This window comes from Xiphophorus couchianus, chromosome 4 (assembly GCF_001444195.1).
Source record: "Xiphophorus couchianus chromosome 4, X_couchianus-1.0, whole genome shotgun sequence".
Classification (NCBI taxonomy): domain Eukaryota; kingdom Metazoa; phylum Chordata; class Actinopteri; order Cyprinodontiformes; family Poeciliidae; genus Xiphophorus; species Xiphophorus couchianus.
In genome coordinates, this window is record NC_040231.1 from 35,116,643 (window position 1) to 35,133,400 (window position 16,758).

The 16,758-nt window shown below is 40.1% G+C and overlaps 1 protein-coding gene across 3 annotated transcripts in view; it reads right to left on the minus strand.

Annotated features, from left to right (window-relative positions):
- Positions 1 to 16,758, minus strand: part of met (MET proto-oncogene, receptor tyrosine kinase) — a 138,686-nt gene that overhangs the window by 44,977 nt on the left and 76,951 nt on the right. For 2 of the 3 annotated variants that reach the window (XM_028014211.1, XM_028014209.1), the window contains exons 11-12: positions 13,201 to 13,416; positions 7,323 to 7,472 (exon numbers count right to left, since the gene is read on the minus strand). In XM_028014211.1, the coding sequence (XP_027870012.1) occupies positions 7,323 to 7,472; positions 13,201 to 13,416 (366 nt within the window). The remainder of the gene's footprint in view (positions 1 to 7,322; positions 7,473 to 13,200; positions 13,417 to 16,758) is intronic. The other variant, XM_028014210.1, reaches the window with a different exon arrangement.

The window sequence follows — 16,758 nt, forward strand, 5'->3', positions numbered from 1 at the left end:
GCACATGGAGAATGTGGTGATTTCCCCCAGATTTCCTAGAGTTGGTTATAGATGTCAGTAAGGACAAATGGTTCTGTTGCTACCTTTAATTTGTTGCTCGGTGTCTGTTGCTTCTGCTCTTCCAGTGTAAAAGATAAATAGATGCAGAAAATAAATGAAATACACATTAATATGGACTGAAAACACACTTTTTTTTTATCAGTGTGTGTTTGATCATTTCCGCCAGACCAGTCAGCCTGTTTGTCCATCAGAAGCAGACACTGAGATAGGAAGCCATGATAAATTCTCTCTGTACACCTGATGGTAGAAACAGATGAGAGTTTTCATATAAATTTATTATGACTGGCTTTATTGATATTGAGGTTTTCTTCTAATATCCACCTGGGACAAGATGAGCGACAGCCAGTATCAGAGTCATGATCTCACATGTTCAGGATCATGGTGAGACTAGATTGGATTTTTTTGGAGTTGTCAATCAGGTGGGATTAACTGGATTTGTGCAATGGTCTAGAATGAATTTGCACTGAGTTAAAGCATTGATGTTTCAGGAAAATGTAGGAATTTAAAACATATTCACATATATACAATAATATTTATGCTTTATGGGGTGCTGTGGTGGTGCAGGGACTAAGCACAACCCTCATATGGAGGCCTTACACTGTGTTCCAAATTATTATGCAAATTGGATTAAAGTGTCATAAAGATGACATTTTTTGTTGTTCTATTAAATTTATAGATGGTATTGTGTGTCAGGGCTCTTTGAATACTATAATTAATTTCAGAGAGCTGGTTGATTAGTTTGTCTGATGAGCTCAATTAAAGGGAATCTACTTAAGAAGGATGTTCCACATTATTAAGCAGGCCACAGGTTTCAAGCAATATGGGAAAGAGAAAGGATCTCTGCTGGAAAATCATCAGATAGTGTAGTGCCGTATGACAAGGTATGAGAACATTAGATATTTAACGAAAACTGAAGCGTTATTGTACTGCGAAGAGATTTGTGACTGATTCAGAACAAAGATGGGTTTGTACAGATAAAGACATAATGAGGAAGGTTTCTGTTAGACAAATTCATTGGATTAAGAGAGCAGCTATTAAAATGTCCTTACAAAGCAGCAAACAGTTATTTGAAGCTGCTGTTGCCTCTGGAACCTCAAGGTGGAGGATCCTCCAGAGGCTTGCGGTTCATGAACCTACTATTGGGCCCCTAACCAGAGCTCACAAGCAGAACCGGTCTCAGTGGGCCCAGCCGTACATGAAGATTAATTTTCAAACAGACTTGTTCACTGATGACTGCTGGGCAACCCTGGATGGTCCAGATGGACACAGTAGTGGATTGGTGGTGGATGGCCACCACGTCCCAACACAGCTGTGACATCAGCAAGGAGGTGGTGGAGTCATATTTTGGGCTTCGGCCCAAAATATGACTCCACATGGGGGGAGAGAGAGAGAGCTGGTCGGCCCCTTCAGAGTCCATGAAGGTGTGAAAATGACCTCAACAAAGTATCTGGACTGTCTGACTGATCACTTTCTTTCATGGTTCAAAAAGAAGAGCCGTACCTTCTGTAGCAAAATCATCTTCATGCATGACAATCCACCATCTCATGCTGCAAGGAATACCACTGTGTCATTGGCTGCTATGGGCATTAAAGGGGAGAAACTCATGGTGTGGCCACCATCCTCCTCTGACCTCAACCCTATTGAGAACCTTTGGAGTTTCCTCCAGCAGAAGATCTGAGGGTTTAATGCAGTTCATATCAAAACAGCAGCTCTGGGAAGGTATTCTGACATCCTGCAAAGAAATTCAAGCAGAAACTTTCCACAAACTCCCAAGTTCAATGGATCAAGAATTGTGCTGTGATATCAAAGAAGGGGTCCTATGTAGTGTTGGGTAAGTTACTTTAAAAATGTAACCTGTTACAGTTACAAGTTACCTTGTTTAAAATGTAATTGTAGTGTAACTTTTTCGATTACTTTTAAAAAGTAATGTAACTAATTACTTTTGATTACTTTTTGATTACTTTGAGGTTTTAATGAGTATTGACCCATGTTCAACATTTAATTTTTGAGAACTGAGTGGGAACCTTAAAAGAGCACTAAGCTGAGAGGGAATTGCTGACAGGCAATCACAGGAGGTCCACAAGAAGAGATGCCAGCACCAGGCATGTAAGATTTTCTCAGACTCCTCTCATCGGGCCATGCTCTTTTCTGCTCCTTCCCCAGGCTCTACCATTTACGCAGTTTGCAGACTAACACAAGCAGGTTCAGAAACCACTTCTTTCCTACAGTGGTCACCTTATTGAACTCTTCCCAAAGACCAGTCTTTCCTTCCCCTCTATCCATACCTTACTGTACCATCCCAACATTTGTACAGTGTTCCTCTTCAATTCGCACCTGTATAGCCCTATCTACAGTGGCTCTGCACATACATGCATTTCCCTAGGGGTAATTTATTTATTCTGCTGCACATATCTATCAACCATCTTTCCTTACCCTAGCTGTGAATAACTGCATTTTATCTCTAAATACTGCATGCTGTACAATCTTCACATGTTGCACTTGATTAGATGCCAAACTGCATTTCATTACTTCATACATGTGCAATGACAATGAAGTGCTCTAGTTTAGTAATAAATAAGCAAAGTAAGACTTTTACATCACATTTTATTTTTCTTGATTTTTTCTTTGCACACCCTTGCTTGTAAAATTAAACACGGCACAATACAGTGCATCAAGAATTAAGATGGACGATGGGTAGTCAAGTTAGTCACTGAACATTTAACAGTCAATGGAATGTTGACAAAAATAGAAGCGTTTGCAACATATCATTCAAAATCAAAACGGGAAAAACAATAGTTTTCCAAAATCACACAATCACTGTGTTAGACAAGCAAAACAACTGTGGACACTACAACGTAGTGCCAAGAGTTCTTCTTTCAGAAGAACGCCTGGATGCTTCCTCTGAAAAGAGAGAGAGAAAAAAGATAGAAGAAAAATATACTATAATTAATAATTATATGTTCAAAGTAGCATTAATTGGGGCCTGCCCATAGCAATGCATAAGGAGAGTAGTGACTGACTTATGAAGCAAGTTATAAAATTCCACAAGCTAATGACTACTATTTAGCTAAGCTTAGCATTGATGCTAATTTTTAGCATCATAACGCTGGGTCCAAACCGACGGGCACACTTTGGCAGGCCCCAGTTAAATTTCTTCAGGAATTTTCTAGTTTACTTTATGTTCATCATGAAAACCACAACACTAGCACATTGCATACAATGTCTCATGGGAAAGAATAGATTCCAACGTTTGTCATGCATCAACACTAAACAGTCAAATATTCGTAAAACAATACGCTTCGTCTATCAGTGAGTTGCACTTACCTCTAAATGTTTCCTCAGGTTTGACATAGATTGCTTCTTGATAGCCGGCAAACACTTCTTGCACTGCACGGTTAAATTTGAGCCATTTTCACATATGTAAATGAAATGCTCCTTATATTTCTAGTGCTGGAAGGCTGTCATTTTTGATGCGCTGCTTGAGCTGAAATGGAACCGTCCGCTGCTTGCTGTTCCTCCAGGAGGCTCCACCAGCACAGGATGGACCATCAGTGGCATTGCGGCGGAAAATATGATAGAGACAAGGAGCCGTAGCGGGAAAAGGCGATATAGGGCGCAAAGCAATAAAAATATCATTACATATTTCGCAAAGGTTTTTGTTCATATTTTTTTTTAAATGTAACTAAATTTGTAATTCTTAATATTTTCGGAAGTAACTAACTGAATTACATATTTTCTCATTGTAACTGTAACGAATTACAGTTACTCTTTTTTTGTAATTAAATTACGTAACGTCGTTACATGTAATCCGTTACTATCCAACACTGGTCCTATGTTAACATGTAACTCGGTCTGTTAAGATGTTTTTGATTGAAATAGCTTTTGATTTTAGTACATGTGACCACTTAATGCTGCACATTCAAAGAATGCAGTTCTTTATAATCCATAAAATGTTTAGAAAATTTGCTGTGCATAATAATTTGGAACAGTGCATTTTGAGTTTTTTATTTTTGAAAAAAATACTGTTCTCATGGGGAGCTTTGTTCAGTAAAATTTGATTTATACTGTAATAGTTCATTACTTGAAAATTATACTGACCATCATTTCCATCGACCATTTAGGAAAATCGGAGAAAATATCACTTGCATAATAATTTGGAACAGTGCATTTTGAGTTTTTTATTTTTGAAAAAAATACTGTTCTCATGGGGAGCTTTGTTCAGTAAAATTTGATTTATACTGTAATAGTTCATTACTTGAAAATTATACTGACCATCATTTCCATCGACCATTTAGGAAAATCGGAGAAAATATCACTTGCATAATAATTTGGAACATGGTGTAGTTCTCGACGTGACTGTCACAGGTTTCCCAGCCTGGTGACTTTTGCCACATGTCTTCCCCCTTCTCTCAATACCCATTTTACTGTCATTTCACTAGCAAATAAAGGCCACTCTAGCCAATAGAACCTTTAAAAAACTTTATGCAGGGGCTGGGTTAATAGAATATTTTTTGTCTTTGACTTTTGTTTAAGGGTGATGGAAAAACCTGAAGGTCATCCATCATTTTGACAGATTATAATTCACACACTACATAGAAAGGTTTCAAAGTATTTGTGTCTAGTTTCCACTGCAAATATCTTAGTGCACTTAAATTAAGACAAAAATGGATTACAAGAAACTTCTCTGCAGGATACAGGAGTTTGTTTTAAGTTAAATATCCAATCTAAAAATGTCTTGCTATAAGTGAAAGAAAAATCTGTCAGTGGAATTAACATTTTGCATCAATATTCAAGAATTATTGACTAAAACATCACCTCCTATGTCTTGCAGAAAGTTTCTCTAAGCAACACTGACTTAGTTTCTAATAAGCCAGTGTTGTCTCATTTCAAGTGTATGAAAAAATGTTCACTAAAAACTAGATAAAAATACCAAAAACATCTGGTAAGATTTTGTTTTTGAAGTGTACACTTGACCACATCGTGTAGATGTTCAGACATTTTTACTTTAACATATAGAGGTAACTAAATAAAAAAGTCTCATCTCTGACCAAAATATATAAAATTGTGCGCAGTTTTCACACTTAAACTTTTCATACGAAAAAATTTAGAAAAGTGTGGCGCACAACAAATTCAGATGCATAAATCCGTGCTGCACTTTTCCAAATTTGCGGGAAACAGAGTGCAGCTGCTGGTCAGTGCTGATCGTGCAAATGCCTGTTTGAACAGCAGAGCGTTCAGCCGGGATTTAAAGACAGTCAGAGAGTCATTGAGTGGGAATGTGGATGTTTATTATAAGTAGTGGAATCATGAGCAGAAGTTGTACATTTACAGAGTAGAGATGCTTTATGTCCATAAGGCGCATTCACAAAGCGGGCGGCTCGACTGAAGGATGACTGCAGCCAGACTGGTACCGGTATCGCACAGCTCCTTCTATAAGTTTTGCTCAGAGATCCAGGATAATCAGTCTGGATTAATCTAAATGCTAATGAACCATCATCAACTTTTCCCAGCAGATCAATATGATCAAACGCTCCCTCTGAATCCTTCCATTGGTGATAATCTCCATCAGAACCAAAACGCTCCACAGTTAGCGGCTCACCTTTATGCAGCTACTTGAATACGTGTGATTGTCTACACACTTCCATCACCTTAAAAATAATCAAACCTGTTTGGAGTTAATCTGCTGATCAAACCATGTTCTATTTTTTTTTAGTGAGAATGAAATTACCCCAAAGACGCATTTCGCACAGAACATTGCGTTACATCTTTATGAGACAAAAACTGAGAAAATTAATTTTTTGCATAGTGAGGTTTTCGCATCCTTTTATTTTTGCTTTCTTTATTTTGTGTGCATGTCAGCTTATTGTCTGATGATAAACGCAGTTCACTTTCATCTTTTACATTTAAACAATAAAATCTTAAAATCATGAAAAAAAACATCGGGTTCGATGCTTCTTGGTCTAAATAACTGAATGTAGTCAGATTTCAGTGTATTTAGGGGAATTTTGACACGTTGTAGTTTGATATTGTCCACAGAAAATGTTTGCGTGGCTGCCACACATTTTCACGCCAGCAAAAAAGTCTGCGTATATTTACGCAAACTTTGACGCAAAGTTAATTTTTATGCATGGTGACTTGTGCGTAAAATATGGTGTCGCACATTTTTTGTGCGCACGCACTCTTTATGCATGAAGCCCCTGGAGACTGACCTCAATGTGCTAACACCATGAAGAGTTACGGGGAAGAGGCTGTAGAGCTGAATGTACAGAAGAAGAAGAACTCCTCCTGCGGAAGCTTGAGGGACAAGAAAACTCCTCATCCAGAGAGTCTGGTAAACTTCTGAACACTTCAACTGGAGAAAAGTTCCCCGATTTCAAAACTTTGATGCTTCTAATTCCAGTGCACAGTGAAGCAGCGGAGTGTGAATTCATCTTGCAGACCGGGATCAAAATTCTGAGACGCCTACACTCAAGCGGGTGCACAGTTCAGGTCCATACCGATCAGGTAGTGAGAGTGTGTGTTCAGGCCATAGCAGGTGAGTCATTGGGAATGTAACTCCAATTGTTTCATTTCATTGCTTATACGTTACTGGGGCCACAATCAGTGGTTTTTGTCAGTTACACTCATTTGCTTGATGTGGACTTTGTTCTCAGCTTGTTTGTACTGACTATTCATTAAACCAAATGAAAATAAAATGTAATTGAATATCGTCACTTTCCTAAAATAACAGCCTAAGTTATATTTTTGCCAAAAGTGATTAAAAATATATAAATAAATAGAAATAATTGTTTGTCTAACAGATGATTTAGCAAAAAAAAAACAAAAAAAACAATCACTATTGGCCAAAAATGACATAGGTCATTATTATTATTTTAAGAATTGATGAGTAAAAAGTGAATTTAAAAAATTTTTTTTATCCTGTCAGACAACACAAAATTCTAGCATAAACTATACCTGATCACGATACTGATCAGGTATAATTCACCGCATACACAAACACTGCACTGGTGCTGAAAACATCAGTTCATGCTTGTGTGTCGCTCCCAGAAGAGTACCTGGAACAAGCCTGAGCGAGGAGGATGTGTGCAGGTGTGTTTTTCTGTGCAAACATGCGTTCGGGGCGTGGACGTGTTTTTTGTGGTGCCTGCAGTTCTTCTGCAAACAAAGTGCTGCCCTAATTAAAGCGTGTTTTGTTTACAGACTGTTGCAGGTGTAAGGAGAACCAGGAAGTAAACGTTTGAGGGCGAGCGAGCGTGTCTCACCTCCACCTGCAGCTCCTTGGCAGTGGCGGCCTGCAGCTGGGTGGGAACGGTGCACTCCAGGGTATTTCCGACCACCGTCAGACTCTCGCAGCTGTGGTTAGAAACGGTCAGGACCTGGCACTTCATCGCCTCCCTGTCCATCCGGTCGCCCTGCAGGTGGAGGAAAGGAGGTGAGATGGGGAGAATCCGACCGAGGAAGAACAACACACCGGGAGAGATGAAGAAGGGAAGGAATGTCTAATTAGAAAGAGGCAGAGATATGTTTTTTTGTCTTTTTTTTACTCCAGAAGACAAACTGAAATATTTGTCTCCTCTCATTAAAATTTTGATTTGTATGTCACAAGCTTCAGCATGCTTCTGGGGTCCAGATATGCAACATCACTAGGAATTTTCTGACTCTGTTTGTTTTCCTACTTTTTGGGTCAACTCTACTCCCCCCCACATGTGACTCATCTGCTGAATGTTCCATCATCCAATCTACAATTTCGTGACGGTGCTCGTTTTACAAATGAATTCCTACCAAGGATTTGGCACAATTTGTTCTTCTTTTTTTCTCTCTTTCCAGTTTTGAGTTGTACAAACAGAACATTTCCAAACACAGCGTTGCTTTAAACCTCCCCTGGTTTAAAGCAGTTTACTGTCTCCTCTCCAGTCCCATCCAAGTCGAAAAACCACTCCCAGCCCGCTTGCTGCCACCCAAACACACCAGATCGCTTCTGTTTTTACTCATGAAACAGTTGAAGGGATGAAGATGAGTGCGGGTCATCCTATCCCTGTTGTTATTTATTAGAGCAAAGTATGAAATGGAGCAGTCTGCCCTGGGGTGTTTCATGTTGACCTCTTACCCTTTAGAAACTGACAATTTAAAGTTGTTGTTTTCCATGACCTACTTGCAGCCTGCTATAAGGACATGGAGTTACATTGTATCTACTTTTTAGCTCATATTATAAAAGAGTTGACAGGCCTACAAGAAATAGAAATAAGATTTAGTATAACATTTTCAGAAAATAATGCATAATTCAATATAATCACATAAGATTTCAACAGAAACATTGAGAGATATCAAGACAGATAAATTGTGTGCAGTGTGGTTTGAATGTGGATAAAATGGTTTGTTTACAGGTGTAGAAAGAAAGCGTAATAGCAATACCTGGGAATAAAATGGGGGTACCGACCAGCAAAGGGGCAAACTGAACCCAAACCCAAAAAATCCCCAGAACCTCTTCCAGACAGACCTGGTGTTCTGACTATCAGTGCTACCTTGTCAGATTTTCCTACCATAGCATGGATAGATAGCCAAGTCTGTCCAAAACTGCTACCGTTATGTTTACAAACAGAAAGCTATAGCGAGTTGTGTTAATGTTAAATATATTGGATAACATTATTTGAGTGATGGGACTGAAGTGGAAGCTTAGGAGTTATGTTTAGTTTAGCATTGGAACAATTTATATACATGACAAAACCACAAGAAGATCACTTCCTTCATCTGAATATCCTCCCCATTTAAAATGAAAAGCTATGGATGTATGCACTAATCCTTTTACTAGAATATCCTACCTTTTTTTACAATTTATAGCATTTTATATTTTATTTTTATTTTATCTACAACTACTACTTAGTGGTAGTTGTTATTGTGTCTTGTCTCTATGCTGTAACTGCGAAGTAATTTCCCTGCTGGGATGAATAAAGTACTTCTATTCTATTCTATACCTGTTAAAAATATTTTAAATACAGAGGTGTAAGAATAAAACTGTGACAGGGTGAAACAGGTTTTTATTGGAATTAAATTAAACGCAGACAAATACAGATCACTGCAACTCTTTTTTTCACATTAATACGTTGTATGTCTGTTATCAAATGCAGCGCAGCCACAATGTGTCACCGAACTGCAGAGGTCACTGTGCTCCTGAAATGATAGGATATGCTTAATATACACTAATATTACACCGCTATTACACAGCTTCAATGTCACATAATATCTCTACCAATATCTACTAAACCTTTATTTAGCAAGGTTTAGTAAAAAAAAAAGTGTAATTAAACTAAAATATTTTAAAGTATAGGGACAAAATAGCTCACAAAACAACGTATTTTGTCCTGATGAACCGCCAAACAATGACTTGTTTACAACAGTAACGACATTGCAGACAGCAAACTAAAGCCATTTATAAATATATTTACAAGCTGCTGTCATGGAAACTAAAAACATGAAATAATACAGCAGCTTCATGAAAGCCAAGTATAAAATAAATTAAATAAAACTTACCGTAATCTATGATGAAATAAAACACATGAAACGAAACTTCCACAGGTAGGACGTATTTCTAAGAAATGTGCTGACTAAGCAGTGTGACGTAGCATCAATGTGCACATTACCACAAGGTAGGACGAATTTATGGGTAGCACAGATAAACAGGGTTAATTGGTGCTCTGCGAATTCGAACCATCATCTTGTACCTCCACTTGTAAGAATTGTGATTGTCACTTGAAGGGTTGTTGCACATGAGTGAGGTGTTTTCTTTCTCTGCTGGTGGCCACTAGAGGGCGGAGTGCAGCAGAGATGCTCACACAACTGCTCTGCATCGAGGCATTAGAAAGAAAATTCAAAGTCTGAGGGTTTTCCCAAGTCCTATCTCTAGCCATCTGTTGTTCTTTGGGTTTTCCATAAGTCTACGGATGCATTCACACCATCCACATTTAGTCTGCTTTAATCAAACTTTAGTTTGCCAAGAGAGTCCGGTTTGTTTGGGGAGGTGTGTAATTGTGCGATCCAACTCTGATGCAGACCAAAAAAGCAAAATCTGGTCTGCCTAAAAACCTAAGTCTCAGTTAGGTTGAAGTGAACTTGAATGCATGTGAACGTCAAGTGGAACAGAGACTGCTCCAAAGGCAGGAGAGCAGGGCATTCTGGGTAAACACTACCAAAACAAACATGCATGTCCAGCGCCTCACGGTCTTATACCAACGACAAAAGTTGAAATCCTACAATGGTTAACATCTGATGCCACTCAGTTTGTTTAGAAGGAAGCTTTTGTGTCGTTTCCTTCAGTGTTCAGCACCACTACAGGGGAATAGGTTGCTCAAAGTGTTTCCGATGTTTCACTCAGTGCAGTTTGAAAGAGAACCACAGCAGCTGAAAATGTAAGAAATGTTGCAATTTTGGTCTCCAATTAAACTAAGTCTGCTGGTGTCTGTTTGGTGTGAAAACAGCCAAACAGACCATTAGCGGTTTGGCAAGCCTGCTTTCCTGTTCTCCTCTCCAAGGTAACCATCCATGTTTTTTTACTGAAAATGTTCTGCTTTGTTCCTCTCTGGGTCCCTCATTAATAACTTTTACTCCTGAGTGTTACCTTGCATGTGGGTCAGACTGACCTACACGAAACCATGACGGCACCTTTTTTATTCCAACCTATTTTTGTTGCACACTCAAGGAACTTAAGATATTTTTTTCCTGTAGTTAGGCATCATAAATTGTATAGACGATGATTAATTGCTCACATCTCGTGTGATGATCCAATTTTTAATTTTTTAATTTTAAGTAATTATTATTTTCTTCACATTAATTCTACATATTAAAACATAACCAAAGTAACCAGCACCCAATTGAAGAGTACCTGTCGTTTTCTTTCTTTTTGTAAATTTAGGAGAAGTGAGCTGCAGTTTCATCATGTCTAGCCAAACAGCTGCCATTTCAAAAGGGAATTAACTGAAATAATCGAATTTGAATAATACGTAATAATCTGTGCAACAAAAACACACTGTGTGGGACTGGAGGCACACACACCAGCAGTGTGTGGATTTAAGTAATGAAGTTTGACGGAGCGTTTCACGCTGTGAGAAAACACAGAGCATCCTTCTCTTTCCTGTCTCCTCTAATTCTCTTCTATTTGACTTTTCTTGTCTGTCATCCTTTGTTTCTCTCTCCCTGTCACAGGCCTGAACAGAAACACAGTTATCTGAGTGCTACACGGGGCAATAAAGCGAATGATCACATTCCTCGCGTGACAGTTTGGGATTTTCCAATTTGACACAGAGTGGAGTCTTGCACCTGTTCCTGCACAAGCACGCATGCCTACACACAGACACACACGCATTTTCTGATGCACATAAACGCAAAGCACTTTTTGAGCTCATACCGAGCCACTCACTAGGGCAAGTTCATGGGATACAAGCGTTGTGCGGAGAGAAGGCAAAGTCAGAAGAAAGTGTCACAGTGATAACAGTCCCTGAAAATAAGCTGTCAGGATTATAATTAGAAGTGAGTTTCCTGAGGCTCCCGCATGCAGATCGGCAGCGATAACCGACTGGTTCTGAGCCAAGACCAGTAACTTGGGTTTTTCATGTTTTGGCATGCGAGCGCAGAACTGTCAGTCACAGGTAAATGCTGTTTTGTGCAGCTGTTTGCTAAAACTTTTGAGGCTGGCGTTATCAGATGGCGCTTAATGAGGCCTTTACACCAGAGGCCGGGGTTATCAGATGCTGGTTAATGTGGCTTGTTGCGGTGCTTTGACTTTTACCATCCCCCCCAACCAGCCCCTCCCTCTTGGTGAGAAGATATGCCCCCCTATGGGGTGAGGAGGGGATACAGGAGGGCTGGTGGTTTTAGTATGGGGACCAAGGTCACGTCTGGGAAAGAAGGAGAGGGCCAAAAAAAAAAAAAAAAACAGAACAGTGTGGGTTCTATGTGAGAGGCTCAGCACAGCTGCCACAAACTGTTGGGCTGCAGACAAAAAAAAAAGTGGAGAAAAATGTATTTCATTGTGTTGCTAAAACGGGGTCTGGGGACTGTGGCCTGTTTGAAAAGCGGCGTTAATATGTCAAGAGGTTTGACCTCAGCCAGAACAATGCTAGTGAACGGAGAGCACACAACCAGAGCTACAGCCGCGGGCGGAGGAGAGATGGGGCGGGGCCAAGGGATGGGAAACAGACCCCGCTTCCTGTTTTTCTTTCTGTATTGTTTCCTTCCCAGCTTGACCTGGTCTCCTGGATGTGTGAATGTGTGTGAGGACTGTGAGGTACGGGGCAATGACCTGTGTGTGTGTGTGTGTGTGTGTGAACTTCGACCTGTCTCCTGACTCTGGACAGTCAAACAACCCATTCTGCAAACTCTTGGTAGTGTTGGCATTGGTCACGGTGGGCAGCATGTGCATCTGCTTTTGAAATTTGCCACGGCTCATAAATCCGAGATTTTCTTTTACTCAACATCCATAACATTTTCAGCAGTATTTCTGGTTTTGCACCTGTTTCTCTCAAAGGGATGTAAAACAAGAACCTCGCCAAGGTTTACTGTTCTGTAACCGATCTCGGCTGTTCTCCAGTTTGCTGAAGAAGTTGTTCTTAGGAGGTCTCGCAAAACATTTTCCCGTCTTAAGACTTTACAACCACAAACTTGTAAGGTGAACCCCTGACATAAACTCCAAGGCAAACATTAACATTCAGAAGTCCCCTAATTAGTGAACATAATGAACCAAACATAAAAAACAAACGTTAGGCTGGTGGTTGGTTACAATTCTTATTATATATATTCGTATGTTGCTTGTTGTTCTGGTTTCTTGGTTTTGTTTTCTCTTTCTGCAGGTTTAGAGTCAGAACTTGTAGACTTGTGTTCTCTCTATACTCATTTCTCTTTTTTCTCCTCTTTTCTTTTAAACTTTCTTTTCTCCTGTCATTTGCGTGCCCATGTCCATTATAAATAAAACCAAAGAAAATTCTAAAAATGTTTCACATTAATATCAAGAGGAGCATATATTGCTGTAATGCTCCACTCATGAAAGTAAATCTGTCGGGTCTGACCTCGACACGCCGACAACAATTCTCAGTGCCACACCACCGGACAGGACACGTTTAAAAACAGAAAGAAAAAAAACAATGTAAGCACCCTCACTTTGAGCTCCACGATGCTCTTGTTGTCCTTGGATGTCAGTTTGGGGTCCTGGAACAGGGGGTCCTCCACATAGATCAGGTCCTTCTGGTCTGTCAAGTAGCCATCCAAGACAAATGCCACCTTGGTGACCACCGGCGGCTGCAGAGGTAGCTTAGCCAGGGAAGGCGTGGTGCACTGGATGGAGGACCGGTTTTCACCGTACACACAGCTCTGAAGAGGATGCATACAGCAATGTTAGACAAATAGAAATGCTAGAAAGGACAAAAACAATGATGTCTGTGTTCTCAGTTTGGCAACTTCTTATTTGCACCAAACACATTACACAAGGCAACAGCTGCTGCCTGAGCGTTTTATCTCATGCTGGCTTCACAGTTTGTGTCCATGTAAGAAACAAACATGTTACAGGATGGGAAGCAGAACGTTTTGGCGATGACGTATTCATTTTCACGTGTTTCGTTCAATTAGGAGGGAAAACACAAAAAGCAGAACAGATTCTAGTCAACGAATATATCATGACAATTCAATGACTGACGGGGAGTTTTACATTTTATGAAAAGTCTTCCCTTCCTCTAAAACAGCACAATCAAAAAATTAACCGTCACACATACGTTGTACAAGAGTGTCATAGTATGAGAAGAAAGTTGTGCGAGAATAAAATTGTAATTATGAGAACAAAGTGATATTATGAGAAAAAAGTAATACAAAATAAAATATTGTGAGAAAAACATCGTAGAATAACTTTGAAATGATCTGAGAATAAATCCATAATATTTCCAGAACAACGTCGTAATAAGACGAGAATAAAATCGTTTTAATCCACACATCAACATCAAATTATCAGTAACAGGACTTTGTAACTATTTGAAAGAAAGAACCATACGGCCTTGACAAGCTGGTCACATGAAACTTTAATAAATCTATCAAAACTTTTCTCTTCTTAAAACACCTTTGTGCGACTTTCTTCTAGTTATATTGCATTGTTACCCTGCTAATGTTATGACTTTATTCTGGTAATAAAAACCTTTTACAATGAGTTGCAACTGGTTGCTGTGCAACAGTTTAGTGGAGTATCTGTTTAGTATTTTTGTATTATGATGTCGTCCAGCATGAATGTCACGGCTTTATATTAAGAATCAGGGTTTCCCCCAGAAAACTTGCTAAGCCCAGTGGTCGGGGCGTCGAGGCGGTCCACCATGTTTTTGTATTAAAAGATGTTAAGTTGACAGGAAATGTAAAAATATTACTGAATTATTATATGTTACAGGAAAACATTGCCAGTGAAACGATATTTAAACCCTCAACTAGTCTAAAACAACAAATCAAAAAATACAATTAAATGAAAATCAATTATTTGTGTGGCATACAGGCCATTTTGATGGAATAGTCGAGGTAAATTAATACTGTTTTGTGTTTATTAATACTGTTTTGTGTTTCGTTGTGTGTTATTTACTAGTGGTGTCGCAGGTTGACGTGGGTCAATATCACTCCGCCGTTGCTAGGTAACGACGGTTGTGGAACGTTGGTGGATGTGCTTTTTTTTTTCTAACGGCTGTTAGGAACGAGACCGCTAACGGAGTTACTTTGTAACAATTATTAAATTAAAATGTTGCGGACTCAATCTCAATATCTCTTTTGATTGTTTGTCACCGTTACATTTTTGGCGAGCCAGCCCCAGGAGGAGTTTCAGCTAAAAGTAACTAATCCAAACGAGACGAACCGAAGACGGAGGAGAAACTACCGATGGAGCAGCTTCAAGACGAAGTGAGCAGAATGCTGCTGATGCTAGAGAAGTCAGAGCTAATTTTAGTTTGTAAACACCTCAAGAGTGATGAACCTCCAGGAGGGTTTACTGGCCAAACTCGGCGTTCCCTCATCAGACTAGCAGAGACAACACTGGACGATATCGGAAATGAGGAAGAACCTGAATCGTTTCAACGGTTTCTCCAGAATTTAATCACCTTCATGGAATCTTGGACGTCGGATGAGCCCAGAACACCAGAACAGACACAAGCTGACGAAGGTGAATTAAACTCACTAAAAGTCAAGTATAAGGAATTCCAGGAAGAACATAGCAAAGCCCGACAGCGCATAGAGGAGGAAATTGGGGTTTTAGAGAAGAAACTGAGCATGACAATGCATATGGAGGAGACTGAACCACACTGTGCTCCATCACCTCACATACCAGAAGTGACCCTCAGGCGGGAGTTTCGGATTTGTGGGCAGATTGGAGAAGCTGGTCAGAGGGATAAATTGTCCTATACGAGCCTGATCAACCAAATTGAATCTGGGCAGAGGAAAGGATATTCAGAGACTGAGATCCTGGAAGCAGTCATACGGGCCATAAGCCCAGGGCTTCACCTGAGAGAGATGCTGGAAATCAAAAGAGGACTGACACTGTCCACTCTGAAAATTATCCTAAAAAGCCATTTTAAAGTGGACTCTTCCTCTGACCTCCTTCATCAGCTGATGAACATCTCACAAGATCCAAAAGAATCTGCACAGAATTTCTTATTTAGAGCTATAGAACTGAAAGAAAAAATGCTCTGGAAATCAAAAGAAGAGGATGAAAGCGAACAATTCAGCCCAGAACTGATACAAAGGAAATTTCTGCGTTCCATAGACACAGGACTGCTAAGCGATGCAGTAAAATTCCAACTAAAACCTTACCTGACTAATCCTGCAGTATCAGATGAGGTCCTAATTGAGCGGGTGAGTGAAGCTGCAAACTTAGAGCAAGAAAGACAAAAAAAACTGAGAAAAAGTGCAGTGAGTAGGTTCCCAAAAATAAATGAACTGAGAGCTGAAGGAGGCATACATGAGTTTCAACCTCCTTCCATGGAAGAAGCTGCAACCACAAGTGAGATAGGGGACACAGTAATGACCAAAGATGTACTGAGAGGGGCCAAGAAAAATCGAAACACAGAACAGGAAGCAGGAACAACTAAACTCATCGAAGGACTGAAGGCTGAAATGTTAGAACTAAAGAAACTGGTGTTGGAAACAGTGGAGATTACTAAGAAACATCAGACAGAGAGAGCTACCACACACAGCTACCGCAAACCCAGAGGTTGCCCAGCCTGTCTAGAAGCACAGTCAGGGTAGAGGTGCACTCACTGTTATAAGTGTGATCAAGGAGGACACCTTGCCAGAGGCTGCCGTCAGAACAGGGGACAGCAGGGAAACTGGACAGGGCTGCTGGGCCGGGACCCTCAGTAGCCCCACACAAAACACTCAGTCCCACCACAAACAAACCAGGCTCCCATACAGAACTTTCATCTACCCCAACAGCTCACTACATGAATCCACGGAGCAGACAGAAACTTCTGAACCTCATAGGTAAGAGATGCATTGTTCATTGTTGGATGGATGCCACTCCAGTAGAAGCATTATGGGACACTGGTGCCCCGGCATGTCTCATTAATGAAGAATGGAGACAATTACACTTACCACACCAGCGAGTTAGACCTCTGAATGAACTACTGGAGGTGGATACACTTATTGGGCTTGCAGCAAATCAGACACAAATTCCTTTTCTGGGCTGGGTGGAAGTGG